Source organism: Aulostomus chinensis, chromosome 20 (assembly GCF_037954235.1).
Source record: "Aulostomus chinensis isolate RoL2024-O1b breed Wild chromosome 20, RoL_Achi_v1.0, whole genome shotgun sequence".
Taxonomy (NCBI): Eukaryota; Metazoa; Chordata; class Actinopteri; order Syngnathiformes; family Aulostomidae; genus Aulostomus; species Aulostomus chinensis.
Window position 1 is genome coordinate 19,003,235 of NC_141339.1, and position 20,423 is coordinate 19,023,657.

Genomic DNA, 20,423 nt, shown 5'->3' on the forward strand with positions numbered 1-20,423 from the left:
ACAGAAAAAAAAAAAAAAAGAAAATCATAAGAATCCGTTTATATCTACAGATCAAAGGATGAACTCCCGAGGAGTTAATCCTCATAATTGAGCCCACAGAGGATGATTAAAACAAAAAAGATGCTGATATTTTCGTAAACTGCAGGGTTTCCGAATTGTGAATGAAATAATCAGCAGCTTCCTTCCTAGTTTTTCACTTACGTTGATCACTAAAAACTGAGATTCACCATTTTAAACATGTCGGTTATAATCATGCCATTTCAGTTTTGTTTTTTTGTGTTTTATTTGAAAACATTATCTCATTAAATATTCCATCAGTTCAACTGAGCGCACCCCCCCCCCCTTTTTTTTTAATCACTACATATCATTTTGCCCCTTAAAAGTTAGGTTGTAATTTCTTGTGCAAAATTAATCATGTCTCTTTTTTTGTATAAAAAAAAAATCTGATTTCAGTGAATTTGTTCACCTCATCTCATCTTGTTTCATCTTTTTTGGGAAATTAGTTTTTGTTTTTTGTTTTTTTAACTGTTAACGTTCGATAAAGTTTCATCTGATTACTGTTACATCTGTTTGGCTACAGCATGGTCAACCTGGTCTCATTTTGCCGGTAGATTTTACTTTAGTTCTTATTTTGTCAGAAAGAAAAACAAACACCTCTTAATACCTTGTCCTACTTAATCCCATCAATGTAATCTCACGTCAAAAATCTTCTGGTCTCATCAAATTTAACTAACTGCCAAAAGAAAAAAGTTGCAGGAGTAAATTTCATATCGTCCAGTTCGCGTCATTCCATGTCTTCTGATCTCGTCAATTTTCACGAAGGCCTAATCTCAGAATAATCTCATCGCAGATTAATCTCATCTGACGAGGTCGCTCATCATAAATCAACTGGACGGAACTCAGCTATGGTCTGACAGCTGATGGCAACTGCCAGACAGCAAAATGGAAAAAAGTGGTCTGAGAATCCCCCCGGTGTGAAAACATGACGAACATATCACGACACTGTGAGTAAACCGAGGTCGTCCCTCCCTCACCCTCTCCGTGTCGTTAGCTTCCGTCTCTCCCTCTTTCTCTCACACACACACACACACACACACTACTGCCTCTCTCTCTCTCTCTCTCTCGCTCACTCTCTCATATATCTGGTGTGTTTGTGACAGCAAGCTGTGTTTGCCGAGCAGCTTTTCACCAGACCACCAGCGCCCCACCCATCAACCCATCTTAACCTTTGACCTTGACAGCCCCACCTGCCTTCTCAAACACACTCTTCACACCTCTCTTCCTTGTTGGCTTTTGTGTCTGACGTCAAAAACGCCTTTCAGCGCAGCTGATTAGCAGGTATAATTCACTCAGGATTTGTCAATAGTGCGCATACCGCACTGCGTGTTGTCCGGCAAGTCAGGCACAATTAGATAAATCCCAAAAATGGCGTTGTGATCAAACTTCATGAAACAACTTAATTAAGTGTGACTTTGCGCAAACAAAGGATGTGCATCTCTAAAATCTGTCAACAAATCAAGCTTTCATGGAATTAATCATCTGGTACAATGCTGACATTGTTTAAAGCGAAGATAAGATAGGCTTTATTGTGCTCAAGGAAATTTGTCTTACACACACACACACACACACACACACACACACACACACACTCATTAATGCCGTTGAAAAATACAGATAACATACAAGTTAAACAATAAATGCACGCATCGACCACAGTCTACATAAAAGAGGTGGATATCGCCACTATTTTGAGCTCATCGTCGCTAGATTTAGCTCGTAAATCAGAACGTACCCAAGCCCTGTTTTATCACCTCTTTCACTCCAAAGGGAGCCACAAATCGAACGGAACGCTGTACAGGGACGACAAAATCCTGAACAAAATCGCAGAATTCTTTATGTGAATTTGTGGACTGGAGATGAACTAGATTCGACAAAAACTCAACGCTTCACGAGTTCATTGCGTGGTTCAGGTTCGGACTACACGAAGGTAACAGCAGACTTTTGGCTTCAACACTTCAACAAGGGAATCTTTTTTGTTGCTTACCTTTGGATCCTTGGCTGTGAAGATGAAAAAGGAAAATTGGTGATCATTATTTCGATGAATCATGGTAGAAGTTGGACATACCTTTGTTGTGGTTCTGCTGAGGGAAGCCTAGACTATTTTATATGGTAGTTTTTGTTTTAGCATGCCACCTTCTGGACAGGTACGGCCACTGCACTTAGAGGTGTGCACCCATTGCGGGGGTCAAGGGTCAACTAAGATGGCTGCTTCCAGTTAGTTGTGTTTGGAAGCATGAAAGCAGGCCTGGCAAGATAAGGTTTTTCAACACGCAATTATAAGTAATTATCAAGCACGTTTTGGATTATTGTTGACAGCTGGGTTTGTGTGTTCATCACCTCATCACCCTTCCACCATCCCATCACCAACTCGGATCCTGACAACAACCAGAAACAACAATGGTGAGTCAGCAAATGTGTAAGGCCTGCCTGTGAACCTGCTTATGGGAAATTGGAATTTATGTTTGAAAAATGGAAAGTGGGACCTACAAATTGAATAACCTTGCCAATGTGGGCAATTGGGATCGTGATGTGGACACATTTCATTAATTTGGACTTGATTGGAAAACTTGGAACAATGGAAAGTGCCGATCATGCCGTGGAACCAAAATGTTTGTTTGGAAGTTTGAATTGCGACTTTGCGACTGCAGTGCCAATGCCATTTGAAGACTGAAACGAACGCTTTGGAAATGTTTGACATATGAACGACTATGAAAGTGTGCTCAACTGGAACTGGAACTGGAACCAAATAAGACTATTCAAGTAAAACACAAACGGGAAATTGAATCAGTCATCAAAACTGAGTTGAATTTCAACTGCATTAAAACTTCTAAAAGGACAATGTCAGCAAAAGGTGAAAAATGGGTTCCAAAACCCACCCTTGGGGGAACAATGGAAAAGTCACGAGGAAACATAAATGATATTTTGTGCTGGAATTATTGTCTCGGGAAGAGGCATTTGATGATCGCTTGATCAGGTTCCAGCCCAAACTGACCGCCATGCATGAGTTCCAAGCTGAGGTCAGTCAATGGCTCAGCCTTGCTCCGACTGAACTCCAGCTTCAAGCTGATGAGGAGATAAGAAAGGAGGATATTCAAAGCCATACAGCAAGAGCGTCACAAGCAACTGCAAGAACGTCAGGATCCTCAGAAAAAGTGTCGTGAGGCTGGAGCCGAGCAAGCCGCCTTGTTGGCACGCCAGGCCGCATTGGAGGAAAAGCTGGCTTTGGATAAACAGGAGGCTGAACTGAAAGCCGAGAGAGAACAGCTTGCAGACTGGTGATGATGATGATGATGGTGATGGTGATGATGAGGAGGAGGGAAATGAGGGTGAATGGAATTATGAGAGGGCGGCACAGTGGTGTAGTGGTCAGCACTGTCGCCTCGCAGCAAGAAGGTTCCAGGTTCGAGCCCCGGCTGGAGCACGGAGTCTTTCTGTGTGGAGTCTCCATGTTCTCCCTGTTCCTGTGTGGGTTCTCTCTGGTACTCCAGCTTCCTCCCACAGTCCAAAGACATCAAGAGGGGACGAGGCTGATTGATACTCTAAATTGACCGTAGGTGTGACTGTGAGTGTGAATGGTTGTCTGTCTCTATGTGTTGGTCCTGTGATGGACTGGTGACCTGTCCAGGGTGAACCCCGCCTCTCGCCCGAAAGCAGCCCCCCACAATCCTTAACAGGATAAGCAGAAGAAAATGGATGGATGGATGAATAATTATTGCTCCATTTTGACTTTTTTTTGTATTATTTGCTTTACAGCAGTACCGACACGGGGCCGGGGTGTTGGAGCCGTTATCCCTGGAAGGGAGTATTTTTTTGTCACTTACCTTTGGATCCTTGGCTGTGGAGATGAAAAAGGAAAACTGATTATAATTACTGAGATGATGAGTAATGGTGAAAAAAAATGGGACCTGCAATTAATTTAGTTAGATAATCTACGTTCACGTAAAGTTAATGTTTCTTTTTTCTGCAGTACAAAGTGAACTTTGGGTTTCTGGTATGAAACCCTCCGTGTTGTACTTTGTCAAATTTGACCCTGTTTCAAGTTTTTCTTTTCGTCAGGAATGAGTTGTAGTTTCATGTAAATTAGGTCGTTTGACCCTAAATTCCAGAAAGTATTCTAAAACTTCTGATGATCAGTTGGAATAAAGTACACTCAAAGTTTGTAACTCTATGCCTCACGAATGATCAAAGTGATCAGAGTCATTTTTAATCTTGGGAGGATGACGAGTGACAATGTTAATGGACAAAAGTGATGCTTCAGACAGGTTGCGCAACAAAGACAGTTCAGCAATTTTTGTGTTCGGCGCTGTAACACAGCAGGACTTTATCATTTTTCCTGCCTTCCAAGACTCGGAAACTAATAATGGACTGTATTCATGTCGCTGTCCTACTCTTAACTTATGTAAAACAGCAATATTAGGCTAGCTTGACTAATTAGCTGGGACCAAATGACAAACGAGTGGTCCTGTACAGAAGCTTAAAGACACACAACTGTAAGTAACGTAATGAGGGATTAGAGGGGCGCTTTAGTGGAAGCCTTGTGTGCCATTAACCATTAGCTAAACTAGCCTAACTGCTGTTTTACATAACATGAAAACAGTTCGCCCTGAGTCATTCATTCGTTTCTGACTCCTTGAAAGCAGGAGAAACACAGTTAAGCCGTTCTACATGATGTCCTTGGATAATTAATATACTTTCATCTCCATTAGTAAGCCTCCCTGCTTTGGATTAATACAGTTACTGCAATACCTATCTGGTCAGTACCCCAACAGCAATTAGAAGGACAAAAAAACTCACACATGAGGGTAAATTAATTCCGTTTGGATGACTTTCACTGCCGGCATATTTTCCTTCTTTATTCAGAACCTTCAAGTGCAGCTGTAGTTCAACAGGAACCTCTTAACCTGGAGGCAAAACGTTCCAGTTCCCTCATGACAAGCACCCGCAATTTATTACCCACCATTACAGAAACCCAGAATCAAATACCTACCAGTCTGACTCTTAATTCCTACGGTCCCGCTATGGTTAGTCAAATTCTTTTGCTATGTAACACAATAACAAGATGTGAACTTTGGTCAAGGCCTTGCTACGAGCGTGTGTATGTGTGTGTGGTCTGACCAGTGCCCACATCCTCTTAGAGCAACAACATGGCCACCTAGGAGACACACATCCATTCCTCAATTACCTCCCTGCCTCCCTCCGTCCATACCGCCATCTTTCACTCTTCGTTCCCACTGACGGGAAGGTGGCTGGAGGTCGTGACGTGCGTTACGTTACACAAGGTCACCATAGTTTGCCTTCCTGCATTTTTGCCCCTGGTTACGTTCCTCTGCACAAATAGTGGCCAGCTAGACGTATAGGAGATGAGTTAAAGTGGGCAAACAAAGATGGCATTTGATTTGTTCACAAAACAAGTGAGAGGGAGGTTGTTGAGAGCTGCCCTACTTTCTGCATTCTCACAGTTTAATGAATCAATGTACAGCTTGCTTTAAAGGTGCAGTGTGTGGAATTTAAGCTTGACAATTGACAGGAAAGGAGGATGATATTCTAACTCTGTTTGTATTTCGTATTTTCTAACAAGAAACTAACAATTTCTCATGTGTCACTGGCCTAGAATAAACATATCTACTGTTTATGCTCATGATGTGGTGCCATCCCACTTGTACAATATGCAATAGCAGTGGATTCCTAACACACGGAATCTACAAAATTGGACTTTACAAGACTGTTCATCTGTGATACATCGTAATATTGATGTGAAGGAGAAAAAAAACAACCTTGAAAACTTGTAAAAAGATGGGAATTAATTCACCGCCCCGGAGCGTCAGTTTCACAGTAACGCATAGCAAGTAAACAAAGAACAAAAACTAGAGGACAGCTCAACTCCTTCTTGTTTTGCACTAAAATTTCTTTGCCTCATTCTCTTTTTTTTTTTTCTTTTTTTTTCTGCCCCTTTCAGCATTTCCAGTAAGTTGCATGACTCAGGAGGTAGAGAGGCTTTCATCTGAGGGTAAAATGGTTTAATCCCCATCTCCCGGGACTGGGGACAAACTTTCCAAACAGTGTTTTGAGCAAATGTAGGTTATCAAAACAAGTTCCTTGAAGTGATCAGTTAAGTTTCTTCTGATTTTAAACGTGTGATTACCAGTGCATGCGGTGTAGGGATCAAACATGTCCTGTCAACTATTCTTTTTTTATATATATATATATATATAAGTGGTTTGAAAAGCCTTAAATAGTTCATGGCTGCTCAGTTCAAACCAGGCCAAGAAGTGTCATCCCTGAGCGTCAAAACTATGTGTGGTGTCAGGTCGTCATGTGGTGAAGTCACATGACTCACGCTTTTCAGATGAGGAACCCATGTTTCCATTCATATATGTAAAAAAAGACAGAAAGAATGAATAAAATACAAGTTTCAGGACACATCATCACACTGGTGCCTGATGTGTCCATTAATATATAAAAGAATTACAATGTCCACACCTGTTCCAGTTTTTGTTAAACCTTTAAGCCTCTTGATTGCCTCAGATTTTTTTGATTTGTTGTCTTCTTGGGTCCTCAAACTGAAGAGGGACACCTTTCTGAACCCAAGCACTCCTCCAAAGATCCCTTTTTTTGTTTTTGTCCTGTAGAATATTGTTGTAAGGGATTAGGTTACAGTCTGCAACGTCACCGCTAGATGTCACTAGATCCTACACACCTGAGATAAAACGTTTAAATGAAAGTTAAAGCTTTTTGGAACAACTAGAAAGAAGTTAATGCAGAAGATTTATGAAGAATTATGCATTTTTTTTTTCAACAAGAGCAGGGTGAAAACTAATGTTGTCGAGGTTTAAAGAGTGAATGAGAGCAACAATCAGAACTGCTTTATGATAACAACAACAGCCGGTGAGCTGTCTGCCCAGGAAAAATCTATATTAAGTTTTTTTTTTTTGTCCCTATATGATGCAACAGCCTTAAAGAGGACAGGCTGTTTATAATATTCATTATTAATATCCAATATTTGTCAAAATCAGTCTAAAATAAATGAATGCATCCACAATATTGACTTTTTGTGTGTTCTAAAGTGCAGAGGGAATAAACAGCTCTGCACAGGTGTACGGTTTCTTCCGTGTGCTAGCTGGGAATTTTAACTTTGAAATGGCAGGTGGTTTCCTCTCCGTGTGGAACATCCTGTCACATACCTGAGAGCTACTTCCTCTACAGAAAAACATCAATATTTACCAAAATACACAGAAGCCTCTGAATCTAAAAAAAAAAAAAAGTAAAAACCTCCCTTGCTTGTTCTTCTGTTCTAGTGCCAGTCAGCATCGCTTTGCATCCCACCGATGCCAGCTGTACCTCATCTTTATTTATGGCTTTTTTCCCCACTAATATTTCTTTTCAGAGAAAGTACACCACAGAGAAGAAGTTTTAACAGCATTCCTCCGACTGTAGCTGGACACCAAAGTAAAGTTTACATTCCTGGGCTGCTGGGAGGAATGCTGCCCACTGGGGCCTTGGACCCGGACCCAAGATTACACAGGAACAGGAACCACTGATGGAGACTGGGATGCTCAGGTACAAGTAAACTACAGAAATGGCAACAACACAGGATGTGATGATATAACGTCTGACTCAGCTTTGATCAAAGTTCAAGACCCGATGAGCAACAGCGTAAATACCAGATTACTATAAGTTTAAAACCTCTTAGTAGTATTTATAGTAATATATGCGCAGAGTTGTTTTTTCTGCTGCATGTGAAAGCTGATTAATTCCTCATGAATTAAGTAACTTACGTAGCACAGTACATGCTCTGAAGGATTAGATGTGTCATTCTCACAGGAGCGAACTTTAAAAAAAAAAAAAAACTACGACAGCATGAAAATAAAAGAAAGAAGATCACACAACCCCCCCCCCCCTTGAAAAAAAAAAGAAAAATCATGAAAGTATGCACAATGATACAGGATTCTTGATGTGAGTGTGTTGAAAATAAGATTTGGTTCAGATGGGCTGGAGGCTATTGCAGGATTTCTATGATTCTTATAGCTCTATCTGATAATCGTGATTAGCTGTGCTGCATCCTGGAGAAGAGGAGAGGCGAGGGAGTTGGGACAGGCGGGGGGTGGTGGTGGTGGTGGTGGTGGTGGTGGTGGTGGTGGGGGGGGATTGTCTCCCTCAAGGACACGTCTGCTGCTGTGTGAAGACTTGAAGCTGAACAACCACTTTGAAGGACAGTCTGGACTTTGATCTAAGCTAATAAATATGGATCAGATCTAAAAAGAAAAAAAAATCTCATTCAGAGATCTACAGAGAGACATCAAAGCTTTAAGTGGCTGTGATAAAAGCCTAATGCAGTTGAGTGGAGCTCCACATGCTCCTGAAAACTGGGAGAAATGATGCATAACGGGCAGCTATTGTTGTTAGAGCTCATTAGAATGTTAAACGCGGTTTGTTTAGGTGTCATAAATAGAATTTTAAATGTAACTGTAAATAATGCACGCTAATAGCATTTTAGTGTCTTGTTGTGGATTTGTTGGGATGGTGATTTATCCAGCACTGCCCCCTGCTGGCAGCAATATTTACGGTCCTCAGTGATTATTTCATTAAAAGCCACTTCTTCTCCAATGCTACTGTTTTACAATCTGCTCCAATGTGAAATAACTGTAGTGTCGTTTTGAGAGTTTACATAGAAACGGACTGATCTCTAAAATACTGTCACTAGGCAATAGAGTGGCGCTGGCATGATGGGTTTTTAAATGCCAAGATGAAGTTTAACGTCAACATTCATGGGTTTCCTCGACCAACAATCAATGTTTTTTTTGCAACGCATTTTGGATGATTACGGAATACTGAATATTACTTTTGTTCACCAAAGCTAGCTTTTCGGTGTGATGACGCTTGTGTAGTCGTCTCGTTAGCCACTTGTTAGCAACTGTCGCTTTTTAAGACACATAAACGCTTGAAAAAATTCCGAAGAATGGTCTTAACTGACGTTTTTTTTGTCCTGTTAAACAAATACATGGAGCTAGTAACCCTGGAGCAGGTATTTAACTGAAATCCATTCAAAAATCCCTGTGACTTTGAGATGAGAGATCCAGACGTGCGACAATTCTAATTTACTTCTGGAATTTTAGGAGTCGTTTCTACGCCACTCTATATTAAATCCACATTGAACAGCTTATATTTTATTTGAACGGCAAATACCTGAGTTTCTTTCTTCTCAGAGAACTTGGCCAAAAGAAACATTTACTGTACGTCACCTGTACTGTAATAATGACTTGTTTTGCAGGGCCAATCTCAGCATACGCATGGAAAGAAACGTCTTTCTTTCCAGGTCATTTTTCTAATGACGCACCTAAAAGAGTGTTTGCCCAGATGAGCTACCTCTTTGGATCACAACAAAGTGAAACTTCCCTCACTGAGTCCGGGTTCTGATCTGATTCATGGTGCACAAACAGCCTCTGTGCTCCAGATATTTTTTTGCTATAATGACGGAGGGTCATTAACACGTCACTTCCACACACAAGTTTGGCTTGGATTTCTGTCTGCTCGAACCATATTTGGATTCTGTTTTGGCATTTTCTTAAAGGTACTTTATGTAGGATTGAAAACAAGCGACTGCCTCATTCTCCACACATAAAACCACTGTAGGGCGAGCATATTACTCGAAAGTTGTTTTTTAAAATAAGAAAAAGCTCATTTACATACCAGATAACAAGGATCTCGAGTTACCAATCAATTCTTCGTTGCATTGTAAGCAGATACCGGCCAAAATTACTGACAATGACTGGAATAAGTTTGAGCTACGGTCCCCAGAGTGATAGGGCAGACCGAGTAGAAGAAGGCAAGCTAGCAGGGCTACAAGCTACACTAAAGGCTATGCAGACAAAAACTACTCCTCCCAGCCATGACAGGACAGCGGATATAAACAAGACAAGACGTTATCTGTGTCATATATTTTTTTAAACCATAAAAAATTACCGGGCGGCACAGTGGTGCAGTGGTCAGCACTGTCGCCTCACAACAAGAAGGTTGTGGGTTCGAGTCCCGGCTCCATCACAGGATCTTTCTGTGTGGAGTCTCCATGTTCTCCCTGTTCCTGCGTGGGTTCTCTCTGGTACTCCAGCTTCCTCCCACAGTCCAAAGACATCAAGAGGGGACGAGGCTGATTGATACTCTAAATTGATCGTAGGTGTGACTGTGAGTGTGAATGGTTGTCTGTCTCTATGTGTTGGCCCTGTGATGGACTGGTGACCTGTCCAGGGTGAACTTTGCCTTTTGCCCGAAAGCTGCTGGGATAGGCTCCTTAGCAGGAATAAGCGGAAGACAATGGATGGACGGATGGATTATAGTCTGCGTCAAAACATGGTTAAATTTCCAAGAGGGTCCATGTCAGGGTACCTCAACAAAGTTACAACATCCATTTGATGTGAAAATTCAACTTTTAACCACTAATATTTGGTGCTATAGTGAGCCCTTGTTGACAAGCTAGCCTGTTTGGGGATTTTACGTACGGTACCTTTTAAATGTGGCAGTAAAATAAATGTGAAAACAGCTTCATAAAATTGCCGTCACGTCAAACTAAACACCTCTAACTACATTTAACACTGCACCAAACTTTCCTCTGCCCCCTTGGCTGTGACATTTCTGTTTAGAAGGAAAATCCTGCTCAGCTTTTTGCAGCTACCTGCTACTTTCTGTGTGTGTAACCACTCCAAAATATCCCCTGTTCTACTGACGCCCTGTTCAACCCGTTCCCTGCCTGAGTGATGTATTTACAACACTGTGTCCAAATCCTCCTCATATCCCACCCTGCCAAGTCAACATTTTCCTTCTACGACACAGCAATCTGTTACTTCCACATCCAGGTCCAACTCCAACAAAGACCGTTCTAGCATGTGCAAGCAAACTATCGTCTGCTCGCTGATCTCATCCTCATCCTGAAAATCATTTCCTCCAGTCTATGGAATAAACCTGGCAATGACGTATAGTGTGGTTTTCTACTCCAGTCATTAAAATTTGCCCAACAACAACAACAACAACAACGCTATAAACAAAATGATTTTTCAAGGTGTGTGTGTTTTGAGGGTATGCTTCTTTTTCTTTATTGCGTTCTTAACGGTTTATCGATTTTCAACGCGTTGATCGGGACATTTAAATCCTTTTTTTTTTTTTAAATTGTCATGACTGGATGTTAACTCTGAGAGTCTGCTATGATTCAGTCTGAGATGTCTTTCTCTGCTGAGTTCGTGCTTTTCTTAAGAAACAGGATGTCTTGCATCACAGATACAAGTGATGAAAGTATTGAAGCATTTTCAGCAGTGCGGTTGAGTTCACCGGAGCTCAATTTATCTTAAACTGAAAATATATCATTTTCAAAATTCAAATTTTTTTTTCTCAAGCCACCTCAGCGTGGTTATATTGCTCCTGTATCACCCCAACAGGTATTTACTGCCCTCTGGTGGTGGACAGTGAGCAGTTATATGTCCAGTCAGCAACACTTGGAGGGGTAGAGGGAGCACTAATAAAGTGGGTTTTTTTTCTGGAACATGAACTGAATGTCCCCATCTTGGTTCATCAATTTGTCCCTTACACTAAGCCACAGGTTCACGCACCAGCAAACTTTAAATCCAGAGTAATTATTAATAACGGTTTGAGTGATGAATGCTTTATGATGACCAATTAAACACCCGATGACCGTAAGGGTCACATGAGGATTTAATTAGGGTGATTATAGTCACGCTTACTTTATTTTTATTTCTATTACTGCTTCCAACAGTTCACTTTTTTTGCCATGACCTGCGTGAGCTCATCATCTAATTGCTGTCTAACTTCTTAAACTGTTTCTTTTCTCCTTCTCTTCCAAACTCCTTGAATTTCCATCAGATCCTGGCGGTGCCCGGAGGAAAAACCGCTCATCTTTCCCTCCTCTGCATTTTCCTCTCGCAGATGTGTCGATGTGTCAAGTTGATTCTGAAGTGATTCACACCAAAATGAACATGCAATGATGAACGGGGTAGGTCCAACTTTTAAAAGTGAAATATAAGCTTCTATCATCACATTTAAATTGTTGCCCCCAAAAAAAGAAGAAAAAAAAAGCTCCCTTTATATCTGCAGCAGCTGTTTATATTACTGACTCTGTTTTGATGATCGCCGAATGATTTCATATAAAATATCCATTTTTTTGTTTTGTTTTCATGACTGCACTTCAGTAAAAACAGAACCAAAAACAAAGCCTTTTTTTTTTTTTTCTTAATTTCAGTTCAACTTCTTGAATTCAAGCACGTTTTTAAATGAAACATTTGTCACTTTTGAGATTTCGAACCCTGGATCATAAAATCCCCTAAGACTCCCAGTTTGTTTTTCAGTTCCTTAAAACGAAATATAAAATGAAACATTGAAAAAAAACCACGCTAGAAGAAGACTGCCCCAGTGCTGTATTCATGTCAGACTATCAAAATTTAGGTAAAAGGTAAAAAAAAAAAAAAAATCACTAATTCAAAATGGCTCTCCAGCTTCAGAACATTCAGGTCATTTATTCAGCACATGGCTGGCAGCTCATTCTCAATATTAAAAATGTACATTTGATCATATTTTTACATCTAGGTAAAAGAGCAAACAATTAATGCTACTTTTTTACTTTGGATGACAAAAAACAAAAAAACAATCAATCTTCCTCGAAGCAGGAATGTAGAAAAAAAAAGACAACTGATGATATCAGAGGAGTGTAAAGCCCCGAAATGACAAATCCACCCAGACAATGACAATCGAATACAGAAGTTGGATTAAAACAAAGCATAAAAAACAAGTCCTTCTCAGATATAAATGTACCTTGTTTAGTCTTTTCTGTTCGCAAGTTTTGTGCTGGTCTGTGCTGTGGTAGGGAATTCAATTGAACCAAAACTTCTTATAGACTTCCAGTTTGTCTGAGCTTCATCAGTAAGAAACAAACAAAAACCTAATTTCTATTAACATTAGTGGAGTGTAAAAAGAAAACCATTTAAAATGAGCACAAACAACGCTGATTTATAATTTAAGCACTTCGACATCAATTGGAACTGAAATTCACTTAAAAGCACAGGTGGTAAGAGGTTAAAAGAGGGAGCAGTGCATTAGCATAAACAGCATTTGGTCCAAAAGTGTTGTTTTTTTTGTTTTTTTTTAACCTGACCAACAATTAGAACTGCCACAATACGACAGTGTGGGAAGACTCGTCCGAAAGCTGTTGAACTTTAACCTCGGTACAGGAAGTTGATGCAGCATTCAGGTTCAGCATCTCAGCATGGCAGAGTCAAAGGTTACGCACAAATGTGCCACCATGATAAACTTCCCCCCTCAACCACACAAATAATTAAAGCTGATTATCACAATCAAGCTACCAAGACCGGTTCTGATCAAGCTACCAGGACCGGTTCTGATCCCAGTGAACGAGTGTGCAGGCCCAACAGAGACTCATTCATGAAGCGTTCTCACGCGCTAATTCCTGCTTACACACTACAGGACTTTCTTAGCTCTCAGTTTAGTCTTCAAACCTGTACCCAGCAGTGAACCCCGGCCTTGCAGTTCTTTTAATTTTACAAGAGATAAACAATAAATGTCAGAAGCAGGGCTGTAGTCCTGTGGTGTGTAAGAACTAATTTGTGTTAAGAACATTTCGTGAGTGAGGCCAAGACTTGAGTAGAGATGGAGAAGGAGAGGATGGACGGTGCTTTGTTCGTTTTCCAGACTGATGAATAAACAGGAGGGGAGGAGGAGGACCCAGCCTTCATGAACGGGCAGCACCCCAGATGATGAGTCCAATAATCACACCAGCTATGGCCAACACGATCATCAGGATGCACATTTTCTTCCTGGAGCTCCGCTTGGAGGAGAAAAAAATCAAAAAAGGTACAAAGCATGAATTCATTTTTATTGTCATGGTGGACATATTGTCTGCAGCTTTTACTCAGAGTCCTGGGAGGCATGGTACTGAACTTTATCCTGATAGCAGATATGCATTGGTAATTTAGATTCATGTTTGGCTTGATTTCTGAAACATTTAGGAAATTCCATAAATCATTTTTGACCAAAACAGATGAGGACAAAAGGAGCTCAACTACCATAGCGTTTGACGGAATGATCAACACCTGCTGATACTGCTGCTGTGCCAGTGTCACTCTTGGTGCCTGTCCTGAGCCCAAGCACATTTGTCCCCCAAAAGTCTGACTAGTGCCACCTGTGCCATGAGACGGTTGGACTTTGGCATGTTATGGTTGTGCGTGCACACAGCAAATGATGTAATCTGGTAGCTGAGTGCAGGATAAATTCCAGCGGTGCAATGTCTTCAATCAATAAGAGAACCAACAGTTTTAGATCAGCATGCGCTCCATTGGACAGAGCGCTCCAACGTTAGCCTGTGCTAGCTCCCTTCGATAGCTATGCTGCAGGAGTGCAAACCTTTCGGTACTCTGTGTGTGTGTGTGTGTGTGTGTGTGTGTGTGTGTTAGCTTCTGTTTCCACTCAGTGTTGACGTAAGCAAACTCACTACAAGGTCAGGCCTGGAGCAATGAGAGCAAAGGCCAGCGTGGAGGCGAAGCTGTCACATGCCAGAAAGGCAGCAGGCCCAAGTGTGAATGTGCCCTCATTTACACCCAGTTTTTAGCAAGCTGACTAAAAACAGTTTAATTAGGAGGTCTTGAACAGGTTTTTGCAACGAGCCAACTTCTGGCTCAAAAGCCCCGCCCCCTCGTACCTGTATCTCTCATTTCTTATCAGAGTTTTACCTGGTAGTCTGCAGCACGTGCCAGCTGCTGCGTGGCGTTCTGGACGTTCACGTCTGCACTCTCCACATTGGCTTCTATACTGTCTGCAGAGGACACAGAAAACACACACCACTGTTTGCCTAATCAATAGAAAGGTACATAAACAGGCTGAGCACAGAGGGAAGAGGTTGCCTTCTTCATGTGCACTTTAGTGCCGAAATATGAGAAAAAATAAGTAAATTCTTTTTTCTTTGACTTTTGATTAAGTTTCTCCTGAAACTGACTGCATTATGTAAGCTAGCTAGAAAAGGAGCACAGCCCAGCAGAAAAAAACCCTCTGTGTATCATTCGGGAATGATAGGAATTCTCTTGAAAAAGTCAGAAATGTCCCGCTGGATCCAAATGTGCGATTGCTGTTATCAGTGAGTAGATGCTTCAGTTGTAACCTTGAGCACAGGAACAACGTGTCTCACCTATCATGTCTCCCTGCTCGTGCACCATCATCCCCAGGTCCTTGAAGATGTCGTTGATATCTGTGATGTCAGACTAGAGCCGGGAACATGAACAGACACAAATCACGTCTCTGACCACACGGAGACCAACAAGACGCCAATTCACAAAGGTGCGGACGTGTACGTGTGATGATTTGGTACCTCCAACTGCCTGATGGCTGACTCCCTCTCCTGGATCAGCCTCAGGTCTTCCTCAGTGATGGCTTCAGTCTGGTCCTGCACCTGAGACTGACTGCAGGGACAACGAGAGAACGATCAGGTGTTATCTGTCCAATGTGGCGTCCCCACACCATTATTCAACCAGCCTTATAACATGAAACATAATAAGGATACATAGAGAAGAAACATTACGAGAGGAAAAGTAACAACAAAAAGTCGGATAGTGAGCAGAAATATCAGACCTACCTCGGAAAAGGTAGGTCATTCCCATAATCCGGCTGCCCTCCCTGTTAGAGGAGATTCAGAAGTTTTACTTGTTGCCAGTAGCAACCGGTGCACATCTCATCCCACTCTCACAGAAACACTCGTGTCCTCAATCCCATGACAGAAGTTATAAAATTATTTAACGCCCAACAACAGAACAACTCCCTCTGACATTTTTCCTGTCCCGTCCCAGCCATGAATAGTTACATTGACTCCCATTCAGCAGGAATCCTGCGGGAATCCCGTGGGAATCCCATGGGAATCCCGTGACCCACATTATTCCTAAAATAATATCAGCCTCCAGAACCAACTGGCAGTTGTAGCTCAGCTGACATTGCTGCATCCAGCAGTGTGTCACATGGGTGTCTTCAACCCTGACGGACATCTTTAATTTACTCTCCAACCGGCCGTGTTGGAGAATTACCAGCGAGCGTCAGTTGAGTTCTTCTGCTGACCAAGCTACCACTTGAACGAGTCATCAGGAGATTTAGGACGACCTCAGACAAATAACGCACATGTGACAGAACAAATACTGAGCTGCTGTCCTGATCTGCTCGTTACCTTTCTGCTGTCTGACGACCTTGTGACATCATACAGCCGATTACTCACCGACACCCTGGAGTTGGCTCTGACTTTGGCTACAAACTCTCTCTCTTTGTCGGCCGCCTGCCGCTGAATCTTCTGGAAGCTGTTCAGGACGGTGGAGAATTCGTTTAGCAGACGCTCCTTCTGTATCTTCCTCTGCCGCTGAAGGACACACACACACAGAAAACACAGAGTAACAGAGTTACAGCTGGAGCAAATAGTCCCAACAGCAGTAAGAGGAGGCAGCGATACCTGATCAGCGCCGACAGGAAGTGCGCTGAAGGCCTTGATCAGTCGGTCAGTCTCCTTCGCTAGCTGGTTAACCTGCTGCTGCTTCTGTTGCCTGAAAATGAGGTCGGACAGGCAGAATGTCTCAGATTCCCTTTAACATGACGAGACAAAAACAGGTCACCGTTGGGTCTCCGGGGTTAAAAGCAAACCGCAAGGTAGTTGAGGAATACCAAGTATGTCACCGACTGTGAAATTACATTCTCAAGTTTTCAAACCTTGAAATTTCCACATGAACGTTCAAGCCATTTCAAGGACTTCCAGCATCGGCCGGAGCTCTGATTATTGCTCGAGAATCTTTTTCAATGTTTGATCAGTTTGTTTGGCAAATGAGTGGCACGTGTCACCAGCAGGAGTCGGTTCGTGGCTGCCTGGTTGTGTGAGCCCGCATGAGAGCGAAGCCTCCAGAACTCACAGCGAGTGTCGCAGCTGGCTGGTGTCCTGCTCCGTTCCCAGGAGAGAAACGGCCCTCTGCAGCTCCGAGGCTGGTGGGGAAGAGGGGAGTGAAGACGACAGCGGTTCACACAAACACTTGAGACCGTGAACTGTCATTAATGTTGGATGATGACTGCTGTGTGTGTGTGTGTGTGTGTGTGTGTGTGTGTGTGTGTGTGTGTGCGCGCGGATTACTCTGTAGTGTAAGCTTCTGGATGTTGGAGCTGATGCTGTGAACCAAAGCACTGGGATCCTCTGGAATCCCAGCCTGGTAGGCCATGATGGAGAGCTGCCACAGCCACACATGGAACAATGTACACAAAAACGTCATTTTACCATATTTATATCAATCGATTATTCTGCTTGTGAGTGAAGCAGCTCTAACAGCGGAAGGAAACCTACTAGGTTACTGCGTCAAACCTGCAAAAAAACAAACAAACCCCAAAGATAAAATATGCATGTGAACTGCATTTCTTTAAATCCACGAAGAAACAAAAGTTATATTTGATTCTGTGTGTCTGCTGAGCGTGAAGAACTCTCTCTCTCTCACACACACACACACACACGCGACTCCCTCGCTGAGGGAGGACACAAGAGCAATGAGTAAATAAATAACAAAATGTAGTAGCAACTACATTCATTTCAGCTCACACTGGAGAAGTTTTCTTCTCGGTTATGTACCAGAATAAAAAAAAAACTTCAATGCAAACCAAACCCTTGGCTCCACCCCTAGAATCCACCTCATTAACTCAGCTGCTGTTGCAGTCAGGGGTGGTACGGCTCTGATCCGGGACCTCCCTGCCTTTCTACCCGCAGAAGTGGAAGGGACAGGGACAGAGACAGGAAGAGCAACAGCAGCAAAGACCCCCATAAGGTGCCAGCGGTCATTGTTGCTGGCTGGGGTCAGCTGATCATCAGCTGACAAACTAGAGCAGAGCTGCGCTTGACTTCGTGGCTCTACTCTGATCAGTCTGCTCTTGAACCATCCGACCATGGGGAAAGTTCTGATCTCCGCCTCACCAACTCAGCGCAGGGACAACGCTGCTCAAAGCTCAGAAATTACATTGTCACCGCGTCAGCGGTTTAAAAAAAAAACTGAAGACAAATTGTGTTGAAACCGTGACTCATTACTTGATCGGTTTGTGTTACAAGAGCCACCCGATTAGACTAACGACTGGCACGTTTCTCTTTCTGGACCACCCACCATGTTTGCTGGGTAAAACAAACCACCAAACATGGCCAATATTTCAATGGGAATTTGATCCGTTTAGTCTGAGAATATCGGGGAAGACTGGAAGAGCTGCAGATTTAAATTAATTATCTTCATTAGAGCTAGCGGATTATGTAACTTTAATAAAACCAAGTTACCCCTGACCAGCACGCTGTATCTCCTGGTACCAGGACCCAGAAGATCGCTACATTTCTAGGTCATTCCGTCAATCACCATGATATCTTTGGCCAAGCACCTTGATAGCTTGACGCCGATGTAGGAATGTTTACTGGCTCCTTCACATAAATCACTACCGTGATATTTTGGAGATATAACCTTTGACGATTTGACGGCCAGGAGGGGGAAGGCAAACCTTAGAACAGCCAGAAAAACTCTGGTCGGTTTTACTGGAAGGATCCCTCAGAGAGAAGAAGACACCTGGTTAGGTCACCATTTGAAGTACAAAAATCTAAGATGACATCAAATCTCATATCACAATAATGATGTGATGCTTTGTCAGAAATAGCCATGATAGCCAGGCCCAAATGGGATGTATATGCATATATATAAATAAAACATGATATATAACATATATATAAACATCCCAAGAACAAAGTACAGTGTCTACTGACCTTTAGCCATAAATAATAGATGAGGTAACAAAACTATGACGTGTCAATCACACCCGACGCATTATAAAGTTATTATACTGCATTTGTACTCTAGGCCGCGTGTAATGAGAGGGTGGACAGGAATGTTTTTTTAGACCTGCAGACTTCCTGTACCATCGAAATCACGACCGGTACGCAAATCACCATCTGTTCAGAAGCTTTACCTGACCAACACCCGTGTGTCAGCCTCATTTGTTCACTTTAACCAACTTTAACCGAGATGCTACTGCACTATTTTCTCGGTCTTCAAAGTAAAATAGCAAAATACGGTGAGGGGAGGGCGAGAAAGGGGGACATTATCGATGACAACTGGAAAACAGCACAATGTGTGTCGTGAGCATCTAATTATGAAGGTGAAATGGGTCTAGAATTCAAGTTTTAATCCATGTTGACAGGAGTAAACATGCAGCAGGAATCGAAGCCGCGGCGCAAGTTTCCTCGTTCCTTAAAAAAAAAAAAGGAAAAAAAAAAAGCAGCGCAAATTCTTTCGGTTGCTGTCTTGTAAAGACTCCGTGAGGACTTGCTGATAATGTATTCGTGTCGAAGTGTAAATCGTTGCTAATTTAAGGACATAACAAGTTTGGTTGATCTTTACCTTTCTCGTGTTGCTCGCAGGAGCGGCGCTGTTTCCTGATGTAGTGCCACTCCCCGTCACATGACGCGCGGAGGAGCACGGAGGGCAAATCACTGTAGCGGAAAGAGACGACGACGAGAGGACAGGAAGCAGCTGGGAACGCTCGTGCATGAAACGTCAAAATGAACAACACAATGCCCTCACCTAAATTGTGTTTATTTGTAATTTAATTTTACACACATACACATATGTGTGTGTGTGTGTGTGAAAAAATAAAAATATGTATGTATAGACAGATATATATTTTTTCCACTTAAATTTGAATGCACTGCATGGGACAGCTATTTATTCGTGTGCGTTGCGTGGTCAATTCACCTCATGGGCGGTGGGTGGGAGTCTTGTATTGTGAGCTATGCAAATGCATTTACACAGGTGAGATAATCAGGCCAGGTGCGTGGGTGCCAGAGGCAAACAGTTTTGACCGCGTGGAAGGCGTCGAGATCAGTGTACGTGTTGAAGCTACCTAAGTGCAAGAGTTGTTAAGTGTCATGAATTTGGACGTACAGAAAACTATGAAAGTAATAAATTATGAAGCATCAAGACAACTAAGGTTGGACATCGCGTTTGTACGCTGACACCGGCGCCCGTCATTTACGTTCCAAGGCATACAGCAGTGACTTACAGGAAAGCCACTTATATTAGTCAAAAACTTGCATCCATGAACTTTGAAACGATCGCCACGCATTGCCTGAGCGTGAACGAGGACGGACCACTTGCGCATGCTGGGGCCGTGCGGGTATCGACGATGGAGGACGGAGTGGAGGACGCCGACTGCGGATCCAGGGGTGTCCGGTGCAGCGGCGGACGCGATTCGCGGATTCAGCGGACCGTTGGGGACGCCGATGAGTACTGATTCTTCCTCCTGAGGTATGAGTAGCGCTACAC

General features: G+C 42.6%; 1 protein-coding gene and 1 long non-coding RNA gene across 3 annotated transcripts; one reads left to right on the plus strand and one right to left on the minus strand.

Moving 5' to 3' along the window:
* The first annotated feature begins 2,274 nt into the window (after nt 1–2,274).
* LOC147243150 (uncharacterized) lies at nt 2,275–12,055 on the plus strand. Its single transcript, XR_015110517.1, has 3 exons — nt 2,275–2,460; nt 7,445–7,617; nt 11,926–12,055. It is a non-coding gene; the product is annotated as an uncharacterized LOC147243150 (long non-coding RNA).
* A 500-nt stretch (nt 12,056–12,555) lies between these two features.
* stx7l (syntaxin 7-like) lies at nt 12,556–20,100 on the minus strand. Of its 2 annotated transcripts, XM_086188615.1 has the most exons (11): nt 19,854–20,100; nt 19,500–19,591; nt 17,219–17,312; nt 17,004–17,073; nt 16,553–16,643; nt 16,325–16,462; nt 15,698–15,738; nt 15,434–15,524; nt 15,254–15,326; nt 14,802–14,884; nt 12,556–13,900 (listed from the first exon to the last, which is right to left on the minus strand). In XM_086188615.1, exons 3-11 carry the CDS (start codon nt 17,301–17,303, stop codon nt 13,805–13,807), a joined length of 768 nt encoding a protein of 255 aa, XP_086044741.1. In that variant the 5' UTR covers nt 17,304–17,312; nt 19,500–19,591; nt 19,854–20,100; the 3' UTR covers nt 12,556–13,804. The 2 variants fall into 2 exon arrangements, with proteins under 2 accessions (XP_086044741.1, XP_086044740.1); XM_086188614.1 differs by lacking the exon at nt 19,854–20,100 and having other exon boundaries at nt 19,500–19,682.
* Nucleotides 20,101–20,423: the final 323 nt, after the last annotated feature.

Coding starts and splice junctions, on each gene's coding strand:
- stx7l (XM_086188614.1), bottom strand. CDS start 19,649: ATGCACGAGCGTTCCCAGCTGCTTCCTGTCCTCTCGTCGTCGTCTCTT. Junction 16,644..17,003: donor AGCCAGCTGCGACACTCGCT/GTGAGTTCTGGA, acceptor CCTCATTTTCAG/GCAACAGAAGCAGCAGCAGG. Junction 15,525..15,697: donor AATGACCTACCTTTTCCGAG/GTAGGTCTGATA, acceptor TTGTCCCTGCAG/TCAGTCTCAGGTGCAGGACC.